Raw genomic sequence first — 15,462 nt, 5'->3', positions numbered from 1 at the left:
ATCAGTGTGGAGACACCTGTCTGTTTTACCCACCTGTGCCTGTTGCTGTACAGTCTCATGGTTACTTGCCACATTTGGCTGATTAGCACTTGAAATGTGTCAAAGATAGGTGAGACATTGAATTTTTATTTGTTCTTAATTAAAATTCAGTTATTTTAACTGAATTCTTAATTATTATTTATTTATTAAAACTCAAATTTAAAAACTTAGACCTGATTCAACTGTGTTAAAACTTAAGTATGTTTGGGTTAGCTGGGCCATATGAATTTAATTTTTTTTGGCCCTTGAAGACTTAACTGAGAAAACTAATAAGAAATATTTTAATACTTTTTCTTGGGGTTTAGATTTTATGTTGAAGTAATATTTTCAGTGTATTTGGATAAATACATTATTAATACTGGTTTTTTGTTTCTTTTTATCTTTATTAAAGATTTACTAATCTTTATTAATTTATCTTTATTAATGTGACTGGCAGAACTTTTTATTTATTGATTTATTATTATTATTATTATCTTTTAAAGATTTTTATTTATTTTTTGAAAGAGAGACAGTGAGAGAGAGCATGAGCAAGGAGAAGGTCAGAGGGAGAAGCAGACTCCCCATGGAGCTGGGAGCCTGATGTGGGACTCGATCCCGGGACTCTGGGATCATGACCTGGGCCGACGGCAGTTGTCCAACGAACTGAGCCACCCAGGCGTCCCTGATTTATTATTTTTTATTTATTATTATTATTTTTTAAATTAGTCACCATGCCCAATGTGGAGCCCAACACGGGGCTTGAACTCATGACCCTGATATCAATACCTGAGCTGAGAGCAAGAGTTGGATGCTTAACCGACCAAGCCACCAGGTGCCCCTAGCAGAACCTTTTAAATAACATATGTGGCTCCCTGGCATTATGTTACTGTTGGACAGTACTTTCTAGACCACTCCTATAGTTTGTCTTCTGAACCTTTGGCATGCAGGAAGGAATTGCTCCCCAGCGGTTTTGTAATAAAGATATACCTGCTTAAAAAAACACAAAACAAAAACTAAGCATGGAAGTAAACAACATCTTAGAAAAGTTTTTGGAAAATAGAGAAAGGAAGATGCATCAACACCTTTCTTATTACAGAGTGCCAATAATCCAGGCTCTTTTCTTTCATAAGTGTGGATAATGTGCCTCTCCCAGTGTAGAGGAAGACTTTGACATTTAATTTTCTTAGCTTAAGTGTGACTAAAGGTAGCTTAGTGTATTGACTTAGCTGATGCAGTGTTGAAAAATAGTCTAAAAGTGGAAGAGATTATAGTCATTTAGTGTACTTTATTCCTTGGAAAGCAGGTTGAAGGAATTGTAGCTTGCCAAGAATAAGCCATGAAACAGATTTCAGAGTACCTCTTCAGTCTTAAGCTGTCAGGAAGCCACAGAAAAGCATTTATATTTGAAAATCAAGAGCTATGAAAATTTTTTAAACTTGTGAACTCTGTCAGAATTACACATTATAATTATGGTTCTGAATTTTATTAAGGAAATGAGTTAAAATTTTTATTATATTTTATATGTCTTTTGCTCCTTCTTGTATAGGATAAAACCTGGATTCTAGACCTATTTTTTCTACTGTGGGATCTGACTTGAGCCACAAACCATCAGTTAAATAGGGCAAAAAGGGAAGAAATATGAGTTCCAAAAGGTCCATTTACAACAGTAGCAAAATGTTCTGGTTCCATGAGCACCTTGCAAAGGAATAAGGGCAGAGAATCAAGTCAAGACAAGAGAATGAAGGGGAATGGATGCGGCAGGTGATAGAATGCCGGAGATCCCAGATTCACCTGCTCAGTGGCAGTGCTTGGTGTCAGCTAGCTAGTCCTCACTTACCTGGCTGGGATGGGGTTGATGTGATGGAGCTACTTGACACCAGCCCAGAAGTAGGCTCTACTTTGTTTCTTTTCCCCCACTAACCAACTTCCTTCTGTTCTTAGTACCAGGGATCAGGTCTGGTTCAACTGTTGCTGGGACTGTCTCTAGGTGGCAGAGTGTTACCTGGTGTTCCATATCCCCTCTAATACCTTCACACTCATACCAAGCTTACCTCCCTCAAGCACAAGTAAGATATATTCCCCTTTGGAAGTTTTAGCGGCTGAACATTGTGAAATCTAGTCTCAGCAGCCTGGCACTCTATCACTTGCAGTGTCCATTCCCCTTCCTTCTCTTGTTTCACATTTCTTCCTTTTTTACCTTATTAACTTACAGTTTGTGGTTCAAGTCAGATCCCACAGTTGGAAGTAGAGCCTTTGCTCCCTTCCTTGCTGCAGTATTCTGCAAGCATCTGTTATCCTGACCTGGCCTGTTTGTACCCACCTTAGTCTTTCTTCCTGTACTTTCAGAGTCCTGGATACTCCCTGCTTTGCCCACCTAGATTACTTACCTGAATAGGTCTCAGGGCAGATTTGTGAGGTAGATGCAGAAATGACGAGTGAATCATGTCTTTAAGAATAGTGTCATATCTTTATGTGAAATGCAGCTTTGGACAAAAATGATACAGGTTCTTTTTTTTTTTTTCCTCAAAGCTTTGTACAAGAGTTTTCTATCATCTTGGACCATTCCACACAGCTCTTAGGAGTGTATTGTAAAGCAAAGGGTGTCATTATTTCTTTTGTAAATTCTGTACTTCTCTGCTCAGTTTTAACTGAGGTCGTGTTTATTGCAGACACATGTGACACGTATTTGGGGAAGGAAGCCGACTGTAGGTCACCTGGGTGTATGACCTATATTTATGATTTTAGTTTATGTTGTGATTTCTTAATACTTTTTAAAAAAAGAGACATAACTTCTTTAATTTTGCAATCCTCTTTCCCCTCCATAGAAACATTGCTTCTCAGACAATAGCCAGATTGAAAGATGTTGCCCGTCGGATTTCATCATGTCTGGACTTTGAGCAACATAGTCGTGAAAGAACTGCTTCATTGGATTTGTTGCTGCGCTTTCAGCGCCTACTTATCAGTAAACTTTATCCAGGAGAAAGTATTGGTCAGACTTCAGATATTTCTAGTAAGTTGATTAAAATTAAAATATCTTGTTTGTATTTGGCTTTCTAATTTAGGCTTTTTGACATGCTTATTTTACATTCCCAGATGTGTAGTTCTTATACTGTTAAATCTTACACCAATTTAGGGGGACTTCATTTTGCATCCACTTTTTTTTTTTGTGAGTATTAGACTTACCAGTATTTTTTTTCACTGTCTTAATATTTAAGTTCTTTGGGCATCAAAAATAGTATTCATTATGTTCATATTAGTTTTATAGAAGATTTATCAGACTTACTGTAAGTATCTGTTATGGGATGTTAGATACTGACATAATATGAGAACCAAGTAGCAACAGTATTGGTATGTCACACTGGACAGCCAGTAGGTGTGATGCATGGAATGAATCAGCATTGGAGGAAGACTGGGTCTCAGTTATAGCTGGTTTATTAGCTGCTGGACATGGGCCCAAGTTAACTGGGTGCTGTATGTTGCTTATCTGTGGAATTGCAATTACATCTGAGGGTGCCTATGAGGATTAAAATAGGATGATATGTAACTGCTCAGCTCTGTGCATGATATAGAGGAGAGTACTTTCCATAATCTTCAAAGGTAGTAGTAGGTGGCTCTCCATAAGTTGGCTTTCTCTGTTAAGGATGGAAAGGTCTGCTGCTTTTGTTTGAAATATTTTAATGACTGAGCCACCCAGGCACCCTTGTTTGAAATATTTTAGTTCCTGAAAGAGTTAGGCATTTGTAGATCATAGAAAATTTCAGGTTGAAATAGATAAACTTAGAGTCTGAAAGAGGTGCCCATCTCAAAGACTTAAAGTTACAGGGACTGAAAAGCCATTAAGAGCCACATAGGAAGAAAAGTTAAAGATTTTGTGAGATTGAAAAATGCCTAACTTTGTTCATTGGGAGTTATTTGCAAGTGTTAAGACTTGAAATTTGATAACGTTTGTATGTAGTGGATATAAGATTTAAACAATCTATAAACTATGACTTTAGTATTTATACACCCAAAGTTTCTAGGTATTATGTAGTACAGTGTATAAAAATTGACAACCAAATTCACTTGTTTCTCAAACTATGTGATATAAAAAGAGCCAGAGATTAAGGCTTAATAGCTTCTGTTTGAGATAATTATTATAAGTAAAAGGTGTATAGATGAGGGTGGAATATTGAAGCAATGCAGTTTATTTACAAAGTAAATTTTAATGGTAAAAATGGAAAATTTTTAATCTTTCTTTGAGGTCCTGAGCTTATGGGTGTCGGTTCGTTACTGAAGAAGTACACAGCCCTTTTGTGCACACACATTGGTGATATACTGCCTGTGGCAGCCAGCATTGCTTCCACCAGCTGGCGGCACTTTGCAGAGGTGGCCTGCATTGTGGAAGGGGACTTTACTGGTACCTTTTTTATATCCTCCCTTTAGACATGTATTTATTTTCAGAGATTGATGAGACTTAAAATTTATCCTTTGCTGATAAACCTGCATGCCTTTGCCCCATACTTTTTCTAGTCCTGTTGGCCTTTCTCCTTTTCTTTTTTCACTTCACGATTCTGTTGTTAAGCAACCTGGTGCAGGAATTGTGTCAATATAAATGTAATCGGTGATTTAGAGTCATACCGCCTTTATTAACATTTCAATAATGAGGCCATTAGTAATTGTCTAATGTTATTTCAGCAGCATAGAAGTTAGTTGCTCCTTTCAGGACCTTAATAAATTCCTTTGTTGCTTAATATGTTTTCAAGTTAATTTTGTGACAGTAGAGCATTATTATTGAGTGCTTTTTTTCTGATAGTAAACTTAGTTTTCTGGAGACACTTAATTTTCTGAACAAAAGACTCTAGTTAATACTTCTGTTAAAACAGTGTTTTTGGAAAGCATTCTTGTAACTCAGAGGGTTTTGTTTGATACCTTTTTCTGTTCTTTCAAGATGAAAGACAAAATAATCCTGTAGAAATACGCTAAAAGTCAAACATTCTTTATTTTGTGTTTTATCAGAATTTAAACACAGAATGAGCTTATGAAGTGGTTTAATAGGATATATTGTATTTAATATATCTTACATTATATTTATATTTATATTTATTTATTTATATTTAAATTTTAATGCTTTTTTCCTTTCTTTTAAAATGTAGGTGTTCTCCTTCCAGAACTAGTAGTTTCTATAGTGCTTCTGCTCAGTAAAAATGCTGGTCTCATGCAGGAGGCTGGAGCTGTCCCTTTGCTGGGTGGCTTGTTAGAACATCTGGATCGGTTCAACCACCTGGCACCGGGAAAGGAAAGGGATGACCATGAAGAATTAGCCTGGCCTGGCATCATGGGTATGGCATCTTAACTTACAGAGCTTCTATTCAGGGGACGCAGGGTGGCTCAGTAGTTAAGTGTCTGCTTTCAGCTCAGGTCATGATCCCAGAGTCCTGGGATCGAGTCCACATCTAGCTCCTTGCTCAGGGGGAAGCCTGTTTCTCCCTCTGCCTGCTGTTCCCCCTGCTTGTGCTCTTTCTCTCTCTCTCTCTCTGACAAAGAAATAAATAAAATCTTAAAAAAAGAAGAACTTCTATTCAGAAAAGTTTTATCTTAATCTAACCTATTCTTGCCTTTTTATTTAAAAGAATACTTCACAAAGAGAGACCAATTATTTGCCATTTTCATTGATGGCAGTGTAAGTAGAAAATGAAGATAATCCAAATCAGAAGAGATTTAAGTTATATTTAAGAAATACTTTTCTCTTCGGCACCTGGGTGGCTCAGTGGGTTAAGCCTCTGCCTTCGCCTCAGGTCATGGTCTCAGGGTCCTGGGATTGAGCCCCGCATTGGGCTCTCTGCTCAGCGGGGAGCCTGCTCCCTGCTCCCCCCTCCCACCTGGTCTCTGCCTGCCTCTCTGCCTACTTGTGATCTCTCTCTCTGTCAAATAAATAAATAAAATCTTAAAAATATATGTATATATATTTCTCTTAATAATGGTTGTTACTTTCAGAAATGAACTATTTTAGAAAGTTCTGGAAAGCCCTTTCTTGGGTGGTGTCTCCAGAAGTTACTGTTGAAATGATTAGATGTGGTCTGGCTTTGGAGGCAGACATCAATATGGGATGACTTTCTAAACTCATTTCTTTCTTTCTTTTTTTTTTTTTTTAATTTTTTATTTTTTATAAACATATATTTTTATCCCCAGGGGTACAGGTCTGTGAATCACCAGGTTTACACACTTCACAGCACTCACCAAAGCACATACCCTACCCAATGTCCATAACCCCACCCCCTTCTCCCAACCCCCCTCCCCCCAGCAACCCTCAGTTTGTTTTGTGAGATTAACAGTCACTTATGGTTTGTCTCCCTCCCAATCCCATCTTGTTTCATTTATTCTTGTTTCTATCTGACATTACTGAGTTATGGAATTCCCATAGTCAGCTGAGCACTTCCCTATAGGTGTGGTCTATAATGCTTACCAAATTGGAATAGAACTTGTCTTCTCAAGGAATCTAGCTTTGACATTTTTGAATCTAAGTCTACGTTACCATACTGTATATGGTTCTGACTTCCTGGGCTCATAAAATACAGTTGAAGTTGGGGTCCAACTTTGATTTTATAGGAAAGCTCAAGCAAGGTGGGCTTTTTCTTCTCCCATTGTAAACTGTCATCTTGTACCATAGGAGTTTCAGATAAAAAGTAACAAGTGTGGTGAAGAAAATAACATTAGGATATTGAGCATAGTTTTTAATTTTTTATATCACCAATATTTTAAGCACCATTCTTCTACTTTTGTGAATTTAAATGTTACTTTTGTCTGCCTTCTGTATGGTTGAGGGCATTTAATCCAATTAACAGTTCAAACTCACTCATTTAAAAACCTTTTAGTAAATTGTGAAATGTAGCACACACTCAAAAGTACAGAAAATAGCTTTTGTGATTGATCACAGAGAAAATCATTTAACATCCATCCAGATGAAGAAATGAAATGTTGGCAGGACCATCTCCTGAAAGATTCCCCTCTCTGGTCTTGTGTAGTTGCTGCTCCTCTGCTTCTCTTTATCATTTTGTTGTACAGGGATGTACCCCTTAACAATTTAGTTGTTTAAGCATTCTTATGTCTGTTTCTTGGTGGTTTGTAGGGTATGCTTCAGTATGGAATGCCATAGGTTTCCATAGTGATTGTGCTGATTTTTATCTCCATTAAGTATGAGTTCTCACTTTTCCACCTCTGCGCCAGGAAGTCAGATGTCATTTTTTCCATAGGCATTTTTTCCATAGGGTCATCATACCAGCACTTTTGGGTGAAAGGACTCTTTGGGAGTAGCACTTTTGTCAGTTGAGTGTCTTTGCCTGTGTTTGTTTCTGATTTTGCAGCTTCCCCCTGTGACTTCAGTACTTGCTAGCACCCTCTAGTGCATTGTTGAGTGGAAATTATGCTGGTGGGTTGTCTTGTCTTGTTAAGAGCAGAAGAAAAGCTTTCCAAATTTCACATGAAGTACGAAGTTTGTTAAGGGATTTCTTTGTAGAAACCTTTAAATATTAAGGATGTTCTCTTTTATTCTATTTTGTATAGAGGTTTTAATTGTGAATGGGTACTAGATTTCATCAAATGCTTTTTTGCATCTCAGTGATCTGTAATTTTTCCTTTTTTTTTCTATTAACTTGTGAATTATTGATTTTTCAAAAGTTAAATCACTTTTCCATTTCTGGAATAAAACGACTTAGGTTACATTGTATTGTTCATATTAATATACATTGCTGGCCCTGGTTTATTTGTTTTTGTTTCTTTTTCCAGCAGTTTGCATCTGTGTTTATGAATTGTAATTTTCTTTTCTTTTAATACCCTGTATCTAAGTTGCTGATAATCACCCCTCCACTAACAAACAAGCTATAATTTAGGAACATGGCAGTTTCCCATGCAATCTCTTTTAATTTCTGTTATGATCTGTCAGTTGAGAATGGTAGCTAATTGGGAAAAGCTGATGCATTCAGTAGTACAAAAGTATAACTGACATTCAAATTTTGATAAGGCAGGTTATGTTAATCTCTTAGAGTTAGTTAGAGAATGTTCTTTGCTCTTCTTTTTTTGAGAAGGGTATGTATAAGATTGGTGGAATTTGCCAGGTAGACATCTTGATCTGTAGTGTTCTTTGTGAAAAATTTCTCTTGATTTGGGGGCAGTGAGGTAGAGTGGAAACCCAACTTTTTTTTTTTTTTTAAACTATGGTAGAATATACATAATATAAAGCTTATCGTTTTAACCATTTTTAAGTTTTCAGTTCTATGGCATTAGGTGCATTCACATTATTGTGCAACCACCATCCAGCTTCAAAACGTTTTCATCTTACCTTAACTGAAACTCTGTACCCTTTAAACACTAACTCCCCGTTCTCCACTCCCCCTCAGCCCTTGACAACCACCATTCAACTTTCTGTTTCTATGAATTTGATTACTCTAGGTAAGTCATGTAAGTGCAGTCATATGGTATTTGTTCTTTGGTAATGAGTTTATTTTACTTTGAAAGACCCGCGGATCCCCTTACCCAGGAATCCAACACTGCCACTGGATGCAAACAGCAAGAGGTTTATTGGGACGCAGGTACCGGCGGGTGGTCGGCAGCTCCAGCTAACCGAGCACACCGACCGAGGGGAAAGCAGGGTTTATATAGACAGGTACAAACAAGTTTTGGGGGGGACGGCGCTGATTGATTGATAGTTTGAACAGGCATACTTGGCGTCAGTGGATTGGGTCAGGGGACCCGCGGGAAAGCAGACAAAGCAATCTTACAGAAGCAGAACTGGCCGGTTAGCCCATGCATGCGAAAAAAACACTACCAGGATATTGAAGGCCTGGTTACTTATCAAGTAAAGACAATTGGGAGTCTCCTGGTGGAGTGTTACATTCCTGCTATCAAGCATCCTTGTTAATGAGATTTAGGTTTAGAAGAAATTGAACTTTATTTACTTTTCCTTCTACCTCCGCCTCCTTCCGTTTCTCATGGAGGGGAGGGTGACATTAGGGCTATTGATAAGGTAACTTCTTTGTTGTAAATCTCAAGGACATTTGCAAACCAAGGGAGACTCCCGCCCTGCAGGACTGCGATCTCAGCAAGTTAACTATTTATCATTTTATGGCAGTCAGGGGTGCCTGAGGAATGTCACACATATTACCAAGGGGAGTGGGTGGAGAGGGGGTGCAAGGCATCAGCCCCTTCTCCATCCTCAGCCAGCCTCCTGCTCCCTCATCATTTCCCCCTGAACAATTTTGACCCTTAAATCTTTAAGGTGGTTGAAGGTGGAAGGTCTCATCTTCTATAACTTCTTCGTGCTGAATAGGGGTGTAGAGCTGTCCCTACCTACTGGGGTCACTATTGATCAGGGTAGGAATGTATAAGGGAGTTACGAAAGGTGGAGGCAGCTGAATCCAGCGCTGACAGTGAAGAGGCGTCCTCGTGTGCGATAAGGATCATCTGTCGTGGTGTAGTCATTGTAGCAATGGAGTCTCGGCACCAAGTAGAGAAACATGGAACAAAGCAACATATTTAAGGTTAATAAGGCGATAAGAATGAGAAGCCTGAAAAGGAGATTCGGCCATAGTCCTCCTTCAAACCAGGAACTTAACCGTTCACTGAGAGTGAGAAGGATCTTGTAGGGCCTTAATTTGGGTATTCATATCTTTTATTAGTCCTGTGACATTTTTGTGATAGTCTGGGATGTACACACAACATTCTGTCTTGATAATTGCACATGTGCCACCCTGGGCTGCTGTCAGGACATCTAAAGCCATCCTATTTATCTCTTAAGGGAGGGGACTCTCCAGGGCAGGGGTCTTTCAACTTAGCATGTCTTCAAGGCTCATCTGTGTTGTAGCATATGTCAGAATTTCCTTCCTTCTTAAGGCTGAATAATATTTCATAATATTTCAAATGAAATGGCTTAACCAGTCAGTTGTTGATGGACGCTTGGGTTGTTTCCACCTTTTGACTGGTGTGACTAATGCTTTTATGAACATGGGTGTGCAAATGTCTGTCTGAATCCCTGCTTTCACTTCTTTTGGGTATGCAGCCAAAAGTGGAATTGCTGAGTCATATGGTAATTCTATGTTTAACTTCTTGAGGAACCCCACCATGTTATCCATAGTCACTATTCCATTTTACATTCCCATAAGCAAGGTACAAGAAAGGGTTCTAATTTTTCACATCCTTGACAATACTTTTTTTTTGGGGGGTGGAGATTATTGATTTATTTGACAGAGAGAAAGAGACACACACACAGAAAGAGGGAGCACAAGCAGGGTGAGTGGGAGAGGGAGAAGCAGGCTTCCCACCGAGCAGGGAGCCTGATGTGGACCTTGACCCCAGCACACTGGGATCATGACCTGAGCCAAAGGCAGATGCTTAAGGACTGAGCCCAAGTGCCCCCTTTTTTTTGGTTTTGTTGATAATAGCCATCCTAATGTGATGAAAACATTGTAGTTTTGATGTGATTTTCCTTAATGGTTAGTGATATTCTACATTTGTTCTTGTGCTTATTGGCTATTTGCTTATCTTTGGAGAAATGTTCATTCAAGTGTTTTTCCTATTTTTGAATCAGGTTTTATTGTTATTGAGTTGTAGGAGTTTGTTAAAGTTTGTTATATATTTTGGATATATATGATTTGTGCCTATTTTCTTCTATGCGTGGGTTGACTTTTCATCTTATAGTGTCCTGTGATGTTTATTTTGATGAAGTCCAACTCACCTATTTTTTATTTTGTTGCCTTTGCTTTTGGTGTCTTGTCTAAGACATCATTGCCAAATCCTATGTAATGAAAGTTTTCTCCTGTTTTGTTTTTTTTTTCCCTAAGAGTTTGATATTTTGTAGTTTTAGCTCTTTATTTAGCTCTTTGATCTATTTTGAGTTAATTTTTGGGTATAGTATAAGGTAAGGGTCCAACTTTACTTGTTCGCACTTGGATATTCAGTTATCCTAGTGCCATTTATGGAAAAGATTGTCCTTTCCCCATTGAATGGTTTTGGCACTCTTATATGAAATCATTTGACCATACATATATGTGAGGATTATGTCTGAGCTCTGTATTCTATTCCATTGATCTAAATGTCTGTCTTTATGCTGATGCCACACTGGTGGCATCATCTTAAGAAAGAAGAAATAATTAAACCTTCTTTCTTAAGGTTTAATCTGATATTTTTCTGACTTTTAGAGAAATGAGTAGTAGCACTATGAGAACACAGATAAAAGTAGGCAGAATAGGATAATGAACCTGGATTTAGAAATATTCACATCATTAGCCTCTCCTGCACTTATCTTATTGATTTATTGAATGAATGGTTGAATCATTTTAAAGCATATCTCTTTAAAACATTTTGACAGATATTACCTGTTAATGAACAGAACTTTTTTTAGTAAGGAAATCATAATGTCATTTTCTGTTCAAACATTGAGTTAGTGTCTTAGTACTCTAAAAATGACCGAGGAGATTTCCTACTTCCCTCCTGCCTCTCTTCCTCCCTTCCTTTATTTTTTCCCTTCCCTTCCCTACCCTCTCCTATCTTTCGTCCCATTATGCATTCATAAAATTTTACTGATTTGATATTTACTAATTTATTTGCTTTTTAGATTTTCCTTTTTCTTTTTTTAAAAAATTAATTAATTAATTTATTTGGCAGAGAGCGATCACAAGTAGGTAGAGAAGCAGGCAGAGAGAGAGAGAAGCAGGCTCCCTGCCGAGCAGAGAGCCCGATGTGGGGCTCAGTCCCAGAACCCTGAGATCATGACCTGAGCCGAAGGCAGAGGCTTAACCCACTGAGCCACCAAGGCGCCCCACGATTTTCCTTTTTCTGATTACATATATTTAAAAGTATAAATGCCCTCAAACATATATTTAGCTGTATGATCTATAGTATTGATTGATCTATAGTATTTTCATTATCATCCATTGTATTTTTTTTCATAATGATTTTTTTCTGGGAATTTTATTTCATAATTTCATAATTCTCAAATAGAGAATTTTTATTTTATTTTTGTTACCTATTTGTAATTTAACTGCATTGTAGTCAGTGTATATGCTCTGTAGCTTTATTTCTTTAAAATTTTTAAGATTTGCTTTATTGCTTGGTATATGGTCAGATTTGTTATTCATACCACTCAGGTGATGTTGTTTTCTTATAAATCATTCTGTATCTTTAGTGAATTTTTGTTTGTGGTATTAGTTATAGCAAGAGGTATATTAATCTCCCATTATGTTTATGGATTTGTCTAGTTCCGTTTGTAGTTCTTTTGCATGATTTGTTCTAGTGGTTTTATCTGTTGATCTATTGATTCATTGATTTTGGTTTCTGTATATACAGAGTCATTTTTTACAGGTCAGAACTGTAGAAATAATGAGGAGGTGACACAGATACGTAAAGCTGATTTGGAGAACCACAATAAAGATGGAGGCTTCTGGACAGTGATTGATGGGAAAGTGTATGATATAAAGGACTTCCAGACACAGTCATTAACAGGAAATAGTATTCTTGGTAAGGCCTCACTTTCTACTTCATGGTTAAAAGTTGTAGCACATGCCATTTTGAGCAGAGCATTTGGCTCTTAAGTGATTATTTGAGTATTGTTTCAGCCCCTACACCTTTAAATCTGCTGGTAACTTTAGTGTCTATCCTGTCAGTGAATTCAAGCACATTTGAAGAATTTCTCATCATTATGCATTTTTTTGTGTGTGTTTGTTTCAACACTTGTTGGAACTTGTTTCAAGTCTGAGTTGGCCCAAGCAGCTCTGGGAGAGGGTGAAAGATCATTATACTTTGGTAACCCTCACATTGGAGTTAACCAGCCTGATCTATTTCCTACTTGACATTTCTACTATAGGTGTCTAGGTAAATTCCACTGAAGTAATGATGCTTTTCTCCTTTTTTGTTTTAGCTCAATTTGCAGGGGAAGATCCAGTGGTAGCTTTGGAAGCTGCTTTGCAGTTTGAAGACACTCGGGAATCGATGCACGCATTCTGTGTTGGCCAGTATCTGGAGGTGAGGCTGAGTGCAGTAGGCATCATGGTGGACATCAGGGCAGACCCTCCCTGTATATTTGTGATAGGTGGTTTTTGTCCTGAAGTACTGAGAGCTGAGCCTTTTGGTGGGGTAGATGTCATTAAGTGACACAAGTGAAGATCCTTTAGAGGTTTTTTTTTTTATTTTACATTTATTCATGTTAAGATTTATGAAGGACTGGTCTTGAAAAATTATTTAAAAAATTGTTAAATTATTAGAAATGTGGACAATTTTCCACACACAAAAAAGAGGTTATTAACCTTTGGTCTTCACAATTTCATTATAAGCTTATGTAGAAATTTGAAATGGCTTACCATCTTGAGATACATTTTTTGGAAAGAACTATCTAATAGCATAATTCTTTAGAATAGAAATGTGTCCTATATATGCATGACCTTTGGAATTTATGTATTGGGATTGGTTTTCCAGGTATGGATCCAGAAGTAATAAAATTTATTAAGCGCCACTTGGGTAGTAGTACTTAAAGCATTCATGAAGGGAAAGATTGACTTTGCTTGTAAATTATTATCTGGAATGACTAGCAAAGTTTATTTTCATTTGAACTCTTTCTGATTGGGTTTCCTTTTTGTTAGCATCAATATATTTCTTCCACTTATGTAGTCACAGTTCACTACCCACAGCAATCCTTGTCATATTTTTGTCTTTCTTGGGGTTTTTTATGCATGTAACAATTCAGTATATTTTCTGAAGTATTGTTATACAGTCACTCTGGACACTTCTACTTGATTTTTGTAAGGAATTCTCTAACTAACTTGTTTATCTGAGCTTTGGTTTTACACCAGTAGACCTGTGTGTTTACTGTCTGCTTTGTAAGGTGTACATGGTTTATATCTTCTGTTATTTTGGCAGCAGCATGAGCTTACTGCAATAGCATGTAGAAAGAGGGTGTCTGGAGCACCTGCTTCTCTTCCTGATGGAACTTTGTCTTATTTAGGGATATAAGCTGAAGCTCTTTATGGTTTTATGTTTATAATTAACCCTATTTTCTCAGACTGATGATGAAATTTATCTTTCCAAGCCTGACCAAGAAGTTGTTACCGTACCAGATCTGGGAAGTCTCTCTTCGCCTCTGATAGACACAGAGAGGAATCTGGGCCTGCTTCTCGGATTGCATGCTTCCTATTTAGCTATGAGCACACCGCTGTCTCCAGTTGAGATCGAATGTGCCAGTAAGAAAAATTTTGCTTTCTGCTAACAGATTAGCAAGTTATTTTAGCTGAGACGTAAGTGCCATTTAGAATAGGAGATGAAGAATCAACGTAGTTGTTGGGGAGTAAAAATAAGGATAGTGAAACTAAGAGACTTAACCAATTAAATAGAAATAGATGTTAATGGTTTTCATTTGCTCTCATGACCCATGGCTGCAGAGGAAATTAACAGGTGCATAGGAAGATCAATCCTGTGCCTGCTCTTTTTTGTCTTCTGTGACAGATGGGCTCAACTTGGCTGTCATCTCCTTGTGACATGGATTGGCTCTTTCTATTGGGAATAGCATTCTGTTTGAGGACTGTGTTTTTACTAGACTCATATCAAATATATATTAGGATTGCAACCTTTTTAATCACCGAAAGTTATAAAATTTCTCCATGTAAATGGATTAAAGTTGTCTTTATGTATTTGTAGATTTCTCTACCAACCATCCGCCAAGCATCTATTGAATAAATACTTATGAATTACTTTGCTAGATGCTCAGTGTATTAGGCATGGAATTAAATACATCTCTGCCTTTAGGTGCTTTTTGTGTGATGATGAGCCAGACAGTATAATAATTCAATACGCAGTGTGACAGAAGATAAAATAGAGACATTTGTAAGTGGTTCTGATGGGGAGGAAAGCCCCATCAGGGGTGGGTGGAGGAATCATGAAATTGGGAGTCTCACCAAACTGGATATGTGAACCTTCTGGGCAGAAACACATGTGTGTGAGGGGCATTGTTGAAAAAAATCAGGGCTTCCAGTTGCTTGTATATGTGCACTGTCAGGAGAGAAGGCTGGTGGGCAGGATGGACTTGGTACCTGGTCAGCCCAGCCATCTGGAGCAAGCCTTTGGTGTGCATGCTGGGCATTTTGCTGCCTACAGAGCCTCTAAGGGTGGAGAGGATGAGGGTTAGACTCATCCTCTCCCTCAAAGACTTGTACTGTGGGAAAGATAGGCTTCTTGTAAATCAGCAAGGAGGGTGGGAAATGAGAAGAGTCAGAGTAGAGGAGAGCAGAAGGTGCTGTGGGCCCTAGTGGAGGGGGGCTAATCCTCTCTAGGACAACATAAGATACCTTTACAGCAGTGTCTTTGTGTTGGAGGGTGGGTAGGGTTCTAAATGTGGAGAACCAGGGACAGTCATGATCAGATTTGTGTTTTAGAATTAATGTGGCACTTTGGAGAATGTTCCTGAATGCTCTAACATCCAAATTTCCA

At 37.9% G+C, this 15,462-nt stretch overlaps 1 protein-coding gene across 10 annotated transcripts in view; it reads left to right on the top strand.

Moving 5' to 3' along the window:
* Positions 1-15,462, top strand: part of HERC2 (HECT and RLD domain containing E3 ubiquitin protein ligase 2) — a 235,516-nt gene that overhangs the window by 102,920 nt on the left and 117,134 nt on the right. For 8 of the 10 annotated variants that reach the window (XR_004285631.1, XM_032342315.1, XM_032342314.1 and 5 more), the window contains 6 exons: positions 2,844-3,028; positions 4,259-4,414; positions 5,151-5,336; positions 12,334-12,504; positions 12,905-13,008; positions 14,042-14,219. Coding sequence is in view for 9 of the 10 variants with exons in the window: in XM_032342315.1 (XP_032198206.1) it covers positions 2,844-3,028; positions 4,259-4,414; positions 5,151-5,336; positions 12,334-12,504; positions 12,905-13,008; positions 14,042-14,219 (980 nt within the window). In the remaining variant the exon portion in view is untranslated. The remainder of the gene's footprint in view (positions 1-2,843; positions 3,029-4,258; positions 4,415-5,150; positions 5,337-12,333; positions 12,505-12,904; positions 13,009-14,041; positions 14,220-15,462) is intronic. The other 2 variants (XM_032342316.1, XM_032342318.1) reach the window with 2 other exon arrangements.

This window comes from Mustela erminea, chromosome 5 (assembly GCF_009829155.1).
Source record: "Mustela erminea isolate mMusErm1 chromosome 5, mMusErm1.Pri, whole genome shotgun sequence".
In the NCBI taxonomy this organism is placed as follows: domain Eukaryota; kingdom Metazoa; phylum Chordata; class Mammalia; order Carnivora; family Mustelidae; genus Mustela; species Mustela erminea.
The sequence above is the reverse complement of the archived record's forward strand: the minus strand, read 5'-3'. Positions and strand labels throughout refer to the sequence as shown.